The 10,378-nt window shown below is 39.6% G+C and overlaps 7 protein-coding genes across 7 annotated transcripts; 5 read left to right on the top strand and 2 right to left on the bottom strand.

The window, feature by feature from the left end:
• On the top strand, nt 1-783 carry Gasu_19140 (uncharacterized protein). Its single transcript, XM_005707364.1, has 3 exons — nt 1-202; nt 265-496; nt 547-783. The coding sequence occupies exons 1-3, from the start codon at nt 155-157 to the stop codon at nt 702-704; spliced, it is 438 nt and encodes a 145-aa protein (XP_005707421.1). The 5' UTR covers nt 1-154; the 3' UTR covers nt 705-783.
• Nucleotides 784-790: 7 nt separating this feature from the next.
• Gasu_19130 (uncharacterized protein) lies at nt 791-3,848 on the top strand. Its single transcript, XM_005707363.1, has 3 exons — nt 791-1,322; nt 1,378-1,637; nt 1,688-3,848. Exons 1-3 carry the CDS (start codon nt 799-801, stop codon nt 3,652-3,654), a joined length of 2,751 nt encoding a protein of 916 aa, XP_005707420.1. The 5' UTR covers nt 791-798; the 3' UTR covers nt 3,655-3,848.
• Nucleotides 3,849-3,854: 6 nt separating this feature from the next.
• Gasu_19120 (nucleic acid binding protein) lies at nt 3,855-6,220 on the bottom strand. Its single transcript, XM_005707362.1, has one exon. The coding sequence runs from the start codon at nt 6,197-6,199 to the stop codon at nt 3,959-3,961; it is 2,241 nt and encodes a 746-aa protein (XP_005707419.1). The 5' UTR covers nt 6,200-6,220; the 3' UTR covers nt 3,855-3,958.
• A 60-nt stretch (nt 6,221-6,280) lies between these two features.
• Gasu_19110 (60S ribosomal protein L34e) lies at nt 6,281-6,915 on the top strand. The gene is made up of 3 exons (XM_005707361.1): nt 6,281-6,497; nt 6,547-6,744; nt 6,795-6,915. Exons 1-3 carry the CDS (start codon nt 6,430-6,432, stop codon nt 6,871-6,873), a joined length of 345 nt encoding a protein of 114 aa, XP_005707418.1. The 5' UTR covers nt 6,281-6,429; the 3' UTR covers nt 6,874-6,915.
• Nucleotides 6,916-7,010: 95 nt separating this feature from the next.
• Gasu_19100 (thylakoid lumen 15.0 kDa protein) lies at nt 7,011-8,035 on the top strand. Its single transcript, XM_005707360.1, has 5 exons — nt 7,011-7,319; nt 7,373-7,483; nt 7,540-7,624; nt 7,679-7,758; nt 7,815-8,035. Exons 1-5 carry the CDS (start codon nt 7,059-7,061, stop codon nt 7,920-7,922), a joined length of 645 nt encoding a protein of 214 aa, XP_005707417.1. The 5' UTR covers nt 7,011-7,058; the 3' UTR covers nt 7,923-8,035.
• A 90-nt stretch (nt 8,036-8,125) lies between these two features.
• On the bottom strand, nt 8,126-8,990 carry Gasu_19090 (cyclase/dehydrase). The gene has a single exon (XM_005707359.1). It carries the CDS (start codon nt 8,954-8,956, stop codon nt 8,171-8,173), a length of 786 nt encoding a protein of 261 aa, XP_005707416.1. The 5' UTR covers nt 8,957-8,990; the 3' UTR covers nt 8,126-8,170.
• A 30-nt stretch (nt 8,991-9,020) lies between these two features.
• Nucleotides 9,021-10,295, top strand: Gasu_19080 (peptidyl-prolyl cis-trans isomerase). The gene is made up of 3 exons (XM_005707358.1): nt 9,021-9,144; nt 9,194-9,640; nt 9,696-10,295. Exons 1-3 carry the CDS (start codon nt 9,028-9,030, stop codon nt 10,212-10,214), a joined length of 1,083 nt encoding a protein of 360 aa, XP_005707415.1. The 5' UTR covers nt 9,021-9,027; the 3' UTR covers nt 10,215-10,295.
• Nucleotides 10,296-10,378: the final 83 nt, after the last annotated feature.

Here is a 10,378-nt window from a genome sequence, read left to right as displayed (position 1 = left end):
AGATCGTAGTCCTTCACAGTTTTTCTCATCTTTTTAACAACGCAAAGAGATCACATAGCATTTTTCTCCAGGTTGAATCTTTCGCGCCACTTCTCAGACATGCATTCCTGATGGGTCCTGAAACAAGTTTTTCTTTCAGTGAAGTTCCGCTGCAATGCAGAAAAACAAGCGAGCAAAGTTGGAAAAATATGAGAAAACCAGGGTAAGCAATAAAAACTAGTTGGATTACTATTTCCATCTCACTGACTATCGACTTCAAACCAGCACTCATTTGATTCAAAGAGGGAACAAATTATCCGTGAATTAAGCAAAAGCGCTGAGACGTCTCAAATAACAAGCAAACGCATCTCTGCATTCCCCGTAACGTTTGTAGAGACAGACCAAAATTACTTTAGTGACAACCACGACAGGCAACGCCTGACTCAAAAGAACGAGTTACGAGAAGAAATCAATGAGACTTTGACCAACGTTTCTGCTTTTACAGACAAACACAACGGTATTTAAAACAATTTTCAAAAGGAAAAACGTGATAGTTTACGTGTACAGGCAACTTTTCTAACCAAGACTCGGAGGGTTCTGAAGATCCAAACGAGAGCGTTTCTGAAGATAAAAAAAACACCTTGGAAAAAGTTGACCAAGAAGATTTGCCACAAGACATATTTGATGATACTTTACTTGACGAAGAACTAGTTAGATTCTTTTGATATAACGTCCTTCGGAGCAGTACAAAAGCTTACTGAGCCCAACATATCCACAAAGGCAATTAAAAGTATCACTAATTTCTAAGATAGATAAATTATGTCCTCGCTGTCTGAAGAGTCTCTTCAAGAAAGCACCAAACAGGATAAGGTAGTCCTTAGTCCTGGTTGGTTCGCTCTTTCAAAAGCACCTCAAGAAGCGAAGGGAGTCGAAGAGAAGTTGAAGGGAACAGAACACCCCTCCAGCAGTTTAGGAGTGGCACATTTGTCTTCCACTAAAACAAGTCTCCCCTGTAGACATCGCTATTCAAAGGCAGAGTTAGAAGTATATTCTGCGAGGGCGAAACTTCCTATAAATTGTATTGAGTCGTCCTTGGAGGTTTTAGGGAACCTTAGGAGGTTGGAGAAGTCTCCGTTTGTCAAACCTAAGAATGGTCCTTCTTTTGATTCCAGTCCCATTTTTTCAAACAGCTGGCAACGAGGAAGCTTTCTCAGTGCTGGAGACGGTAGAGAGCCTTCACCAAACTTCAGGCATTTCCCAAGGAAGGAAGATTTATCAAGGAAGAAACAGCATAAGCAAAGCGAAGTTTCACGAACTCACGACACAAAGTCAAGATATAACAGGTATGGTCTTCGCCAAATGGTTTGTTAGCACTGAAATGAGAGGCTGTTTACTTAGAAATCAGAAACCTTATTCGGGTTCAAAGAGACTTCTTTCGGAAGTATGGTACTATAGAGATCCTCAGAATGACATTCAAGGCCCGTTTTCTCTGATACAGTTGAAACAATGGTTGGAAGCAGGTTACTATGACGGAACTTTGCCGATTTGTGAAAGTGGAAGTGACTCGTTTCAGTCGCTTGAATCAGTTTTGAAGGCAGTAAAAATTCACGATACTCCACCTGGAATTGGTAAAAAGAGAGACGATGCTGTTGAAAAAGGTACATTGGTCATTAACGAGTTTGAAACGTGAACTTATACATTATTCAAGATAATGCGGTATCGTCAGGTGAAACTAGACCACAAGTGGGAAAATTTGACTCGATGACAAATGAATGTCAGCAGTCTACAAAAGAAAAAGATGAAGTTTCAAACAACTCTTCTATGATGTCACAGAACGAGCCACAGAAAGAAGATCAAGCCGTTTTATGTGGCTTATCATCATCCAAAACGAAAGAAGGACTAACTAGTCTTGATAACTCAAACTTACAAAAACTCTCGAATGAAAAGGATAGTACAGATCTACATTCTCAGGTCGAAAGAGTGCAACAAGAGCAGTCACATGAGTTAGAAGATCAGACTTGTCACTTGATTTTTGGAAATGATATATCAGCATCTGTTGAAAGCGAAACCAGAAATGGTCAAGAGAATTTCCCTCTAGAGAGAGACATCGCAGAACTCGAAAGGGATCTTGTGTCTAACCTGGATCTGGATTCTGGAGCTTATTCATTTGATACGAATTTTGCCAGTTTTCCAGAGAGCTCTCTTACTGTTGGACAGTGGCAGTACAGTAGTCGCGGTTCTAAAGACAATGAAGAAATGAACAGGAGCCAGAAGCGTCCAATGAATCCTGCCGAGTATCTTATGTCTATTGATCCAGCCATTGCGAAGGCATCCGTCAGCAGTAAAAGTACAAGTCCAGATAAGAACTTACAAAATTCTAACGTTGTCGCTTCAAATATGTTGGCACTGGAACAAAATGAACTGTTCAACACACAGAGTTTGAATGAAACTAGCAGAACCTGTTTGGCGCAGAATGTACTGGAGTCGAATGCTAGCGTAAAAGACTCTACACAGACAAACTGTCAAACAGTCCTTTCGAACAAATATAATGAAGCTATCACGGCTTTCAACGAAGAACGCAACAACTTTCAAGAAGCTAAGAAAGTGAACGGGAAAAAGAAACGGTCTCATATTAAGCACAGTTCAAATTTTGTGGAAACTTCACAGCAGCAAACAGCAGGTGATAGCGAAAAGGTCGCAAGCTCTAGGAGAGAAAGTGGTCGTAAAGGAAAGGGTGAAGGTGAACATCAGATTCATGCTATTTCTCACTCACAGGGACAACGTTTGTCAGATTCGTTGAACCCAAAGATGGAAGTCTTTGATAATTTTTTCAAAGCGTTCTCTGATTCGTCAAAGCCTGCGTGGAATACTTGGTCTGCATCTGCTTCCAACTTGCGTTACCCGCTTTCATTAAGGGAAGTCCAGCTTGAAGAAGAAAGAAGGCAAAAGGAAGAAGCCTTGAAAGTAAACAAAGAAAGAAAAACGGATGGATTGGAGACGAAAAGATTTAGTCCTTGGGGTAGACAACCTGTAGAGAATGCTCCTTTTGTAGAGATTCAACGACGTGAAATGGAACAACAAGCTTCACGTATGAAGAGTAACGCACACTTTGAAGAGAACAGAGTCAAGGGACGAACTGGAATGAGTTGGTCAGATAAGCTAACAGGAAGCTTATCGACTCGTGTTTCACCTCGGCAATCTAGTTTATCGTCTGTAGAGAAATGGAAGGACACAAAGTCAGCCAACTGTCCCCAAAGTGTTGGATTTTGGGACTCTGTAGATCAATCATTGGAATCAAGTGAGTCGAATGTCAAGAGCGTGACGCCTAATATATCTACAAAGAGTTCTGTTGACAAGTATGAATCATTTAATACATTTAGAAATGGATCTTTTGGTGCAAATATTCCGGAAGATCTGAAAAAGTGGTGTGAGGAGCAGTTTTCTGAGCTGGTTAGTTCTCAAGATGTGACATTGGCAGAGTTTTTGGCTTCTTTGAATACTAGAGAAGAAATTCGGGAATATGCGATTATTTATTTGGGGAATTCGAAGAAAACAGAGGACTTTGTGGAGGAATTTGTAAGAAGACTTCAATTCGAGTTCGAGTCTCAAAAGGTTACACCAGGGTCCTCAGGTTCACAAGCTTTTAAGTCCGGTCGCAGAAGGAAAAAGTCATGAATATAGTAAAGTGCCAAGAAGACAGACCACGATATCGTCCATTGTAGCTTTCTCTGTTTGTTTCATTTGTGAAACAGGTTTCGACTGATGCTCTTGCTACTTTACGAACATCGACATTTCTGATTTTTTTCAAACATTATATATAAATGATGTTAGACGAATGCCACAAATGCAGTAAAAAAATATGTCAGCTTAGCATTTTACTATCTAGAAACTTTATTATCCAGGTCCTAAAGTTATCGTCCGATCACGAATGCAGGTCTAACGCCATAAAATAACACGGCGCTGGTCTCTAAAGACTTTTCTATTCATTTATTGCTGCATCTGAAGCGTTACTCGCTTCTGAATCCTCCTCGTCATATTCAAACATGGGCTGTTCACTATTCTGGTCTTCTAAATTTGTTTTGAAATGAGAAGTTATTAGTTCCAGTCTCCCTTCCAACTCTAGTATACTTTGAAACACGTCCATTCTTTCCTCCATCACTTCTTGAAGACGTTTGAGTTCATCTACCAACTCTCCAGTAGACGAAAGAAATGACGCGTGACGTATCAGAACAGATTGTATCCAAACCAAAAGAACTTTGGCACGGTTAGGGTTAGACTCAAAACGCAAAATCAGCTCACGAAGCAGCGGTACCACACAACTACTATCAAGTCTTCCTACAGTACGTTGAATCTGCCTTTTATCTGTCACGGAAGCTAACGCTCTTTCTAAAAGTTTAGTATCGTGATGACCGACAGCCTGCTCTAATATGCGAATCGAAGTTTCGAGATTTCTTCTTGGACGTTCCGCTTGTTTCTCAAACTTTTTGGGTGGTGCAGACTCCAATAAAGTTTCACTGACGTTCAAATGATTAAGCTTTGCTTCCAGTGTCTGCTCTTCTTCACTATCCGCTACTTCAGCAGCTCCATCTTTTACTGTATTGTTCATATCTTCACTGGCATTCTTCAAAACAGCTTGGGATGCAACTGAAAGCTGCTTGTTGCTTAATACTTCTGATTCTTTTTCTTCTCGCAAATGTTTCACTAGACGATTGGAAGCTTCATTCAAGTGAGAAAATGCATTGTTCACTCGTAATATTCCCCCTTTTTGTTTGGGCTTCAATCGGAAGCTGGCTTCTCTTTGAATTTCCGATAACGAAACTGCTTCGATAATAGGCTTTAAAAAGCCACCGTGTCCGAATAAAACAAAAGTATGCGTTGAGTCCATTGCTGTAGTAAAAATTGCATCATCACTAGTGGAAGTAACAGTCGTAAAAGACGGAGATTCTAATGAAAATGCTGCCTCATTCTCTTTTTCGAGTTGTTGCACGGACAATTCATAGCCGGATACGGTACCATCTGCAAGAATACAAGTTAGCAGGCAACATTTCTTCTTCCAGTCTTCAGACAGTACATTGACAAATTTGACCGGAAAGTTACTACGCAATACTCCAGACACAGTTCGTGGCATATGAACGTCGTCCGATGGTCTGGTTCTCTTCCAAGCTTTCTTGGATTCCACTTGTCCATTCAACTCGGGATAGCTCCGTTGATTTACTTCTGAGCCTCCAACCTCATTAGCCGAATTCAGCTTTTGACTTTCCTCATTACAAGACCAGATGTACGCATTGTTTTCATGAACACTGCAAGATACCAGGAAATTGTCTTCCAAAAAGAACGACAAACCACTTATTGGATTCCTATGACCACGAAAATAGAGTATTTTGCTTCCCTTTTCAACATCATATAAGGAAATTTCTGTATCTCCAACGGCTAAGCGAGTACCAGCTTTGTTACAAGCAATACAACTGATAGATTGACTGGCTCCATGAACTATTCTCCTTTTCGGATAGGGAGGTGAACTGAATGAGCTCCTTTCCCAGATAACTATATTTCCGTCATGTCCTGACGAAAACATTTTAGAAGCGTCTTGCGAGAAACAGATTCCAGATACTTGTCGCTTGTTATGTGCCTGAATACTTTCGGGACAACCATGAAAGACTTCCAGGTCAGAGAAGCCTCCGGACTTGCGCAACAAAACTTCACCGAGATGGAACCCTATAGCAATGATAATATCAAGAGCTTCGTTACTCTCAGGAATTTGTTTTCTCCTTTTGACAGTTTTTGACTTTTCATTCGGCAACGGTTGGTATGATATTGCCAAACAAGTAACTTTGCCAGCTTTACCAGAAGTTAATTGTGCTACAGCGTCTTGTTTGTTTTGTTTCAACTCGGTCTTTTTCCTCTGTTCACTCTGCAATGGAATTCGACTTTTGAACTCCAGAGTTCTCGTATCTGTGGATGTTCCAGCTGCATTCTCTGAAACTAGAGTGTCTATATTGGTCTGAAACAACGATAGATTTCCATTTGGAGACATCACGACCACATACTTCCCGTCTTTAGTGAAGGCACCGAAGGGGGTCTCTATGCTACCCAGAGAACCTTCTGTAGCAGATAGTCTATTTGACTCTTGAGTCTTCTCATTAACGCCATTTACATAAGATGAAGCGTTATCGACAGTGTTGCCACTATCTTCACCACTTGACACACTATTATTCTTCATTTATCTGTAAAAATCCGGTACACCGTTAGTGTCCAGACATGAGACAGGTACTCAATAATAATACAAAAAACTTGTGTCACCAAAAACAGTCACCAATTCCCCTCTGTTCTTCTCTATACAGTCAAGCGATATAACAGGGTACAGGTGTATATCAGAACAAAAGAACAAAGAGCCAAATTCCAAGACGCCGACGTCACTTGTCAATTGTTGTTCATTTTTGGGGTTTCAAGATGCCCGACAAACGAGTTGTCCTCCGTCGAAGACATCCCTACAATACAAGAAGTAATCGAATCAGAAAGTAAGCTACAGATTTTCACTAAAGGGATTATATTGTTGACGTTGTTTAGAGTAAGAACACCTGGTGGTAAGTTGGTTGTCCAATACCCTGGCAAAAAGGGGAAGCAGCCCAGATGTGGAGATACCGGAAAGCCGTTGCAGGGAATTCCAGCGTTACGACCTATTGAGTATAGCAGAATTTCGAAACGTCAAAAGAAAGTGAATCGAGCTTACGGAGGCAATTTATGTGCGCAAGCTGTCAGAGACCGGTAAGTCTATAAATCACCTTTGGAGAACACGCGATACTAATTGAGAATAGCATCCTTCGTGCGTTTTTGATAGAAGAGCAGAAATTAGTGAAGAAAGTTTTGAAAGCTCAAAAGTCTTCTAAGAAATAAACGTTACAAGTTCCTTGCTTTGATAAACTTGTTCGCACCATGAGCATAGCATAGTTGTATATCTGAACTATTATTCTTGGCTCGTATTTCTTATACGAAAAATGCAAAGTTGAGACTGCAGTTGGCAAAGAGTTGAAGACTACTCATTGACAAACAATTCATCTTTTCAGTTTCTTCATTTCGCAATGGTAAGAGAGATGATCTCCTCAGTTGTATTCTTTATTTCCGAGCACTCTTTTCACTTGACAAATAAGTTCAAGCTTCGTTTCCCAAGGCGTGCAAGTTGTGCGCAGTGCCATTCTCCATCATCTTTCCAACGTCGAACGTTGCTGAGATTTTTGTTCGCCTTTCCTTTGATCACCAGTGTCGGCAGTCATTCTGTTTTAGGAAGACCAGAAGGAGTAAATAAACCCAATCTACTTCCAAAGGAGAAGAAGTTAGTTATAGTATGGGATATTGGTAGTCTCATCTGTGAATGTTGATAGAGTCCAATATATAGGATTTGGAACACTACTTGACAAGTGGACAATTGAAGTCTCTGGAACGCCAAATTGAAGACTTGGAACGAAGATCGGGTTTCAAACTACGAGTCTTAACACAGAGATATCCCGTACTGAGCTTTTTTCTGAAATATGTTGTTTACACTTGACCTTTTTTCACGTTTAGGATACACCAGGACTAGCTATAAAGGATTATTGGCAACTGGATAGTCGTTCTGTTGTTATGGTTGCCGATTTTTTTGGAAATTCTGGCAAGTAAACATACTTCAAGATTGCATACTATAATAAAATTGTGATACTTTTAGGGAATCTTCTCAAGTTTAATGTTGGCAGCGACTTGGATGGGTTGTTGCCTCCAAGATATTGGTCGTTATTATCTTCCAAGGTCGGTTACTATTGAATATAGATTTATATGTGTCCCTATTTAACAAAAGTTTGCAGTATGGAAACAAATTTTTTGTTGAACAATATGGTGAAGATAGAGCGATATTAGATGCTGCCGATAACATATTCTCTTGTATTTTGCAAAAAGGATGTGCTACTCCTTAAAGTTGGTTGTTGTGGATGAAACGATAAAGTATTCCATTTGCTTGTTACAAACTTGGAAGGGTTCAGATTCTATTTCGTGTTTCCATGGCATTATGTATAACATTCTATTCACATATCATATTTGGTTTTCCCTGACACACACACACAAAGAGATAAGTGTGTGTGTGTGTGTGTGTGTGGCAAACATAAACTCATATGAAAATTTCACAGCGACCAATTTTATATAGTCTTTAGGTTATTCCACTTTATCACTTTCTGTGGGATAAGTTTTCAATATAATTCTTGATAGAATGAAGATTAGACGGGACATCTTCACGAATACGCCATTCCACAGCTTGAACTGGTACAAATCTTTTGGGTTGTACAGTTACCTGATAAATCAAATGTGTCCAATTTCTCTTCATAGGATACATCAACCACGAGCCTTCGAATACGTCAAAGTCTTGGCTATCCGCTAAGACAAAATCGATTTCTGCTCTGTCTTCTGAAAACTTTTCATACATATCCAAAATAACTGAAGCTCGAAAACGAAAACCTAGAACAGATTGAACACCCTCTTGTTCCAAACGAATACCACCTTGTGGATGGTAACGGAGTCTGCTAACTGCCAAATTGGGAATAAACTCTGCAAGATGTTCATAATCTGTTAACAAATCCCAAACGGCCTTCATATTAGCACATACCACGAGCCCACAGATAATAGTTCTTATGTTACGTGTAGGTCTCTCTATGATAACGTCACCGTTCTTCGGTATGGCTTCAGAGGATAACCTTTCTTTACTCAAAGCTACAATATAGCCACTTTTGTGAAGACAACTTCTCCAGGACCTTTGAAAGTGACAACATGGCGTATGTGGCTGCGAACGTTGTGTTTGAAACCATTTACCAAGTAGCAATTTATCATACGAACCATTTGGACAGAAGCAAGAACTCTTTTTGAATTTATGTCCAGAGAATTGCTCAACTTGAATAACAAACTTTGCACTGTAGCTACCAGGAACCGCACTGGTGACGAAAAAGAATCCTTTCATCATCTGCTTTTCAAACCAGAAAAGAATTGCTTTGGCTGTTGTTCTCGATCTGCTGAAAGTGACAATAGTGAAATATGAAGAAACGTTTGAAACAAAGAAAACAACCAACTTGGCTACTTCAACAACGTGCGTTTCTTGTCACTGCTTGTATTGCGGTACTATATGGAATATATATTCGAATAAACTATCAGGTAACTGTCCGTTGATAATGGATGACCAACTAAAACTTTTTGATAAAAGAGCAACTCAGAAGAAACCTCTGCATTTATTTCCTACTTTGAAGACTTCCTCCAATCCCACCAGCAAAGAGACTGGATAGATACGTCAGACCTTTTCGTTAGAACGGAATCCAACGATAATCCTTGGAACCTTGCTTTTCTTAAAGAACGATATCCCAACGTCGACTTGTCTTGGAATAAGTTGGAAGACCCAAAAACTTTTAAAAGGAAAGGTGTTATTGTTCATAAACATCGTAATGTAGTGGGATGTGGCGGAACTTATGTGGCTGGTGCAAGTTGGGGAGACTTTGTCCACCTCAGATTTATTGGAAAACTAGATAATGGCACCGTTTTTGATTCTACGAGAGGAAGGAAGCAATTGTTTCGTTTTCAGTTAGGCTGGAAGAATATTTCCAGAGGTTGGAATATTGGTTTACTTGGTATGTGTCCAGGTGAAATAAGAGAATTGGTATGTGGAGAATCTTAGTTGGAGAATGTCACTCTGAAAGTATTGTTCTGCTGAGGTAATAACGTCGAAACTATTCAGTAATGATGAAAAAAACCTTTATTTTCCTAATTGGAAAGATAGAAAACTATACTATTTGATACAACTTGTTTGCATTGGTGAGGATGCAAGTCCACCAGAGCATCATTTTCGACAATGGAAAGATCCCTACGAGTTACTTCGTGAGCATACGGTTATCATACCTGCAAAAAGAAAACAGAATTGTTATCGTGCTTGTCAACTCAAGAATCTTGTTTGTTTTAAGAAAGGATTTTCCATTTTGAACAATTGTCCTACTCTGTCAGAATACTTCGACTGCCGGGAATGTGAAATAGCCACTATGGAAAGTGCAGGTTCTGATATGCCATGTAGAGTAAGTCTTAAAGCGCCTTCAACTTATTCTTCAGGTGTATGTATGATTTCTCCTAATTTGTCACTTACCAGTTGCGAAGCTTCACATTCACAGACTGAAAGGCTTTGTCCTTGCGTGGTTGCCACCGATATGCTTCTCGAAAAGACACAGTATTTGAGAATATGATATTTGTTATATTTATAGGAAATGTTACTAAAATTTTTGGAATATGCTTTCAAATGATTTTATAAATGACATAGTTTTCAAGTTTTGATGTTATTTCAAAGAAGAAGATAATGTGTCCTTCAATTTGGTACATATCATGAGACTTGCTGCAATCCTTCACTCCA

The sequence above is a fragment of the Galdieria sulphuraria genome, assembly GCF_000341285.1.
Source record: "Galdieria sulphuraria unplaced genomic scaffold scaf_12, whole genome shotgun sequence".
Lineage (NCBI taxonomy): Eukaryota > Rhodophyta > Bangiophyceae > Galdieriales > Galdieriaceae > Galdieria > Galdieria sulphuraria.
This window is presented reverse-complemented; position numbering and strand designations above follow the sequence as displayed.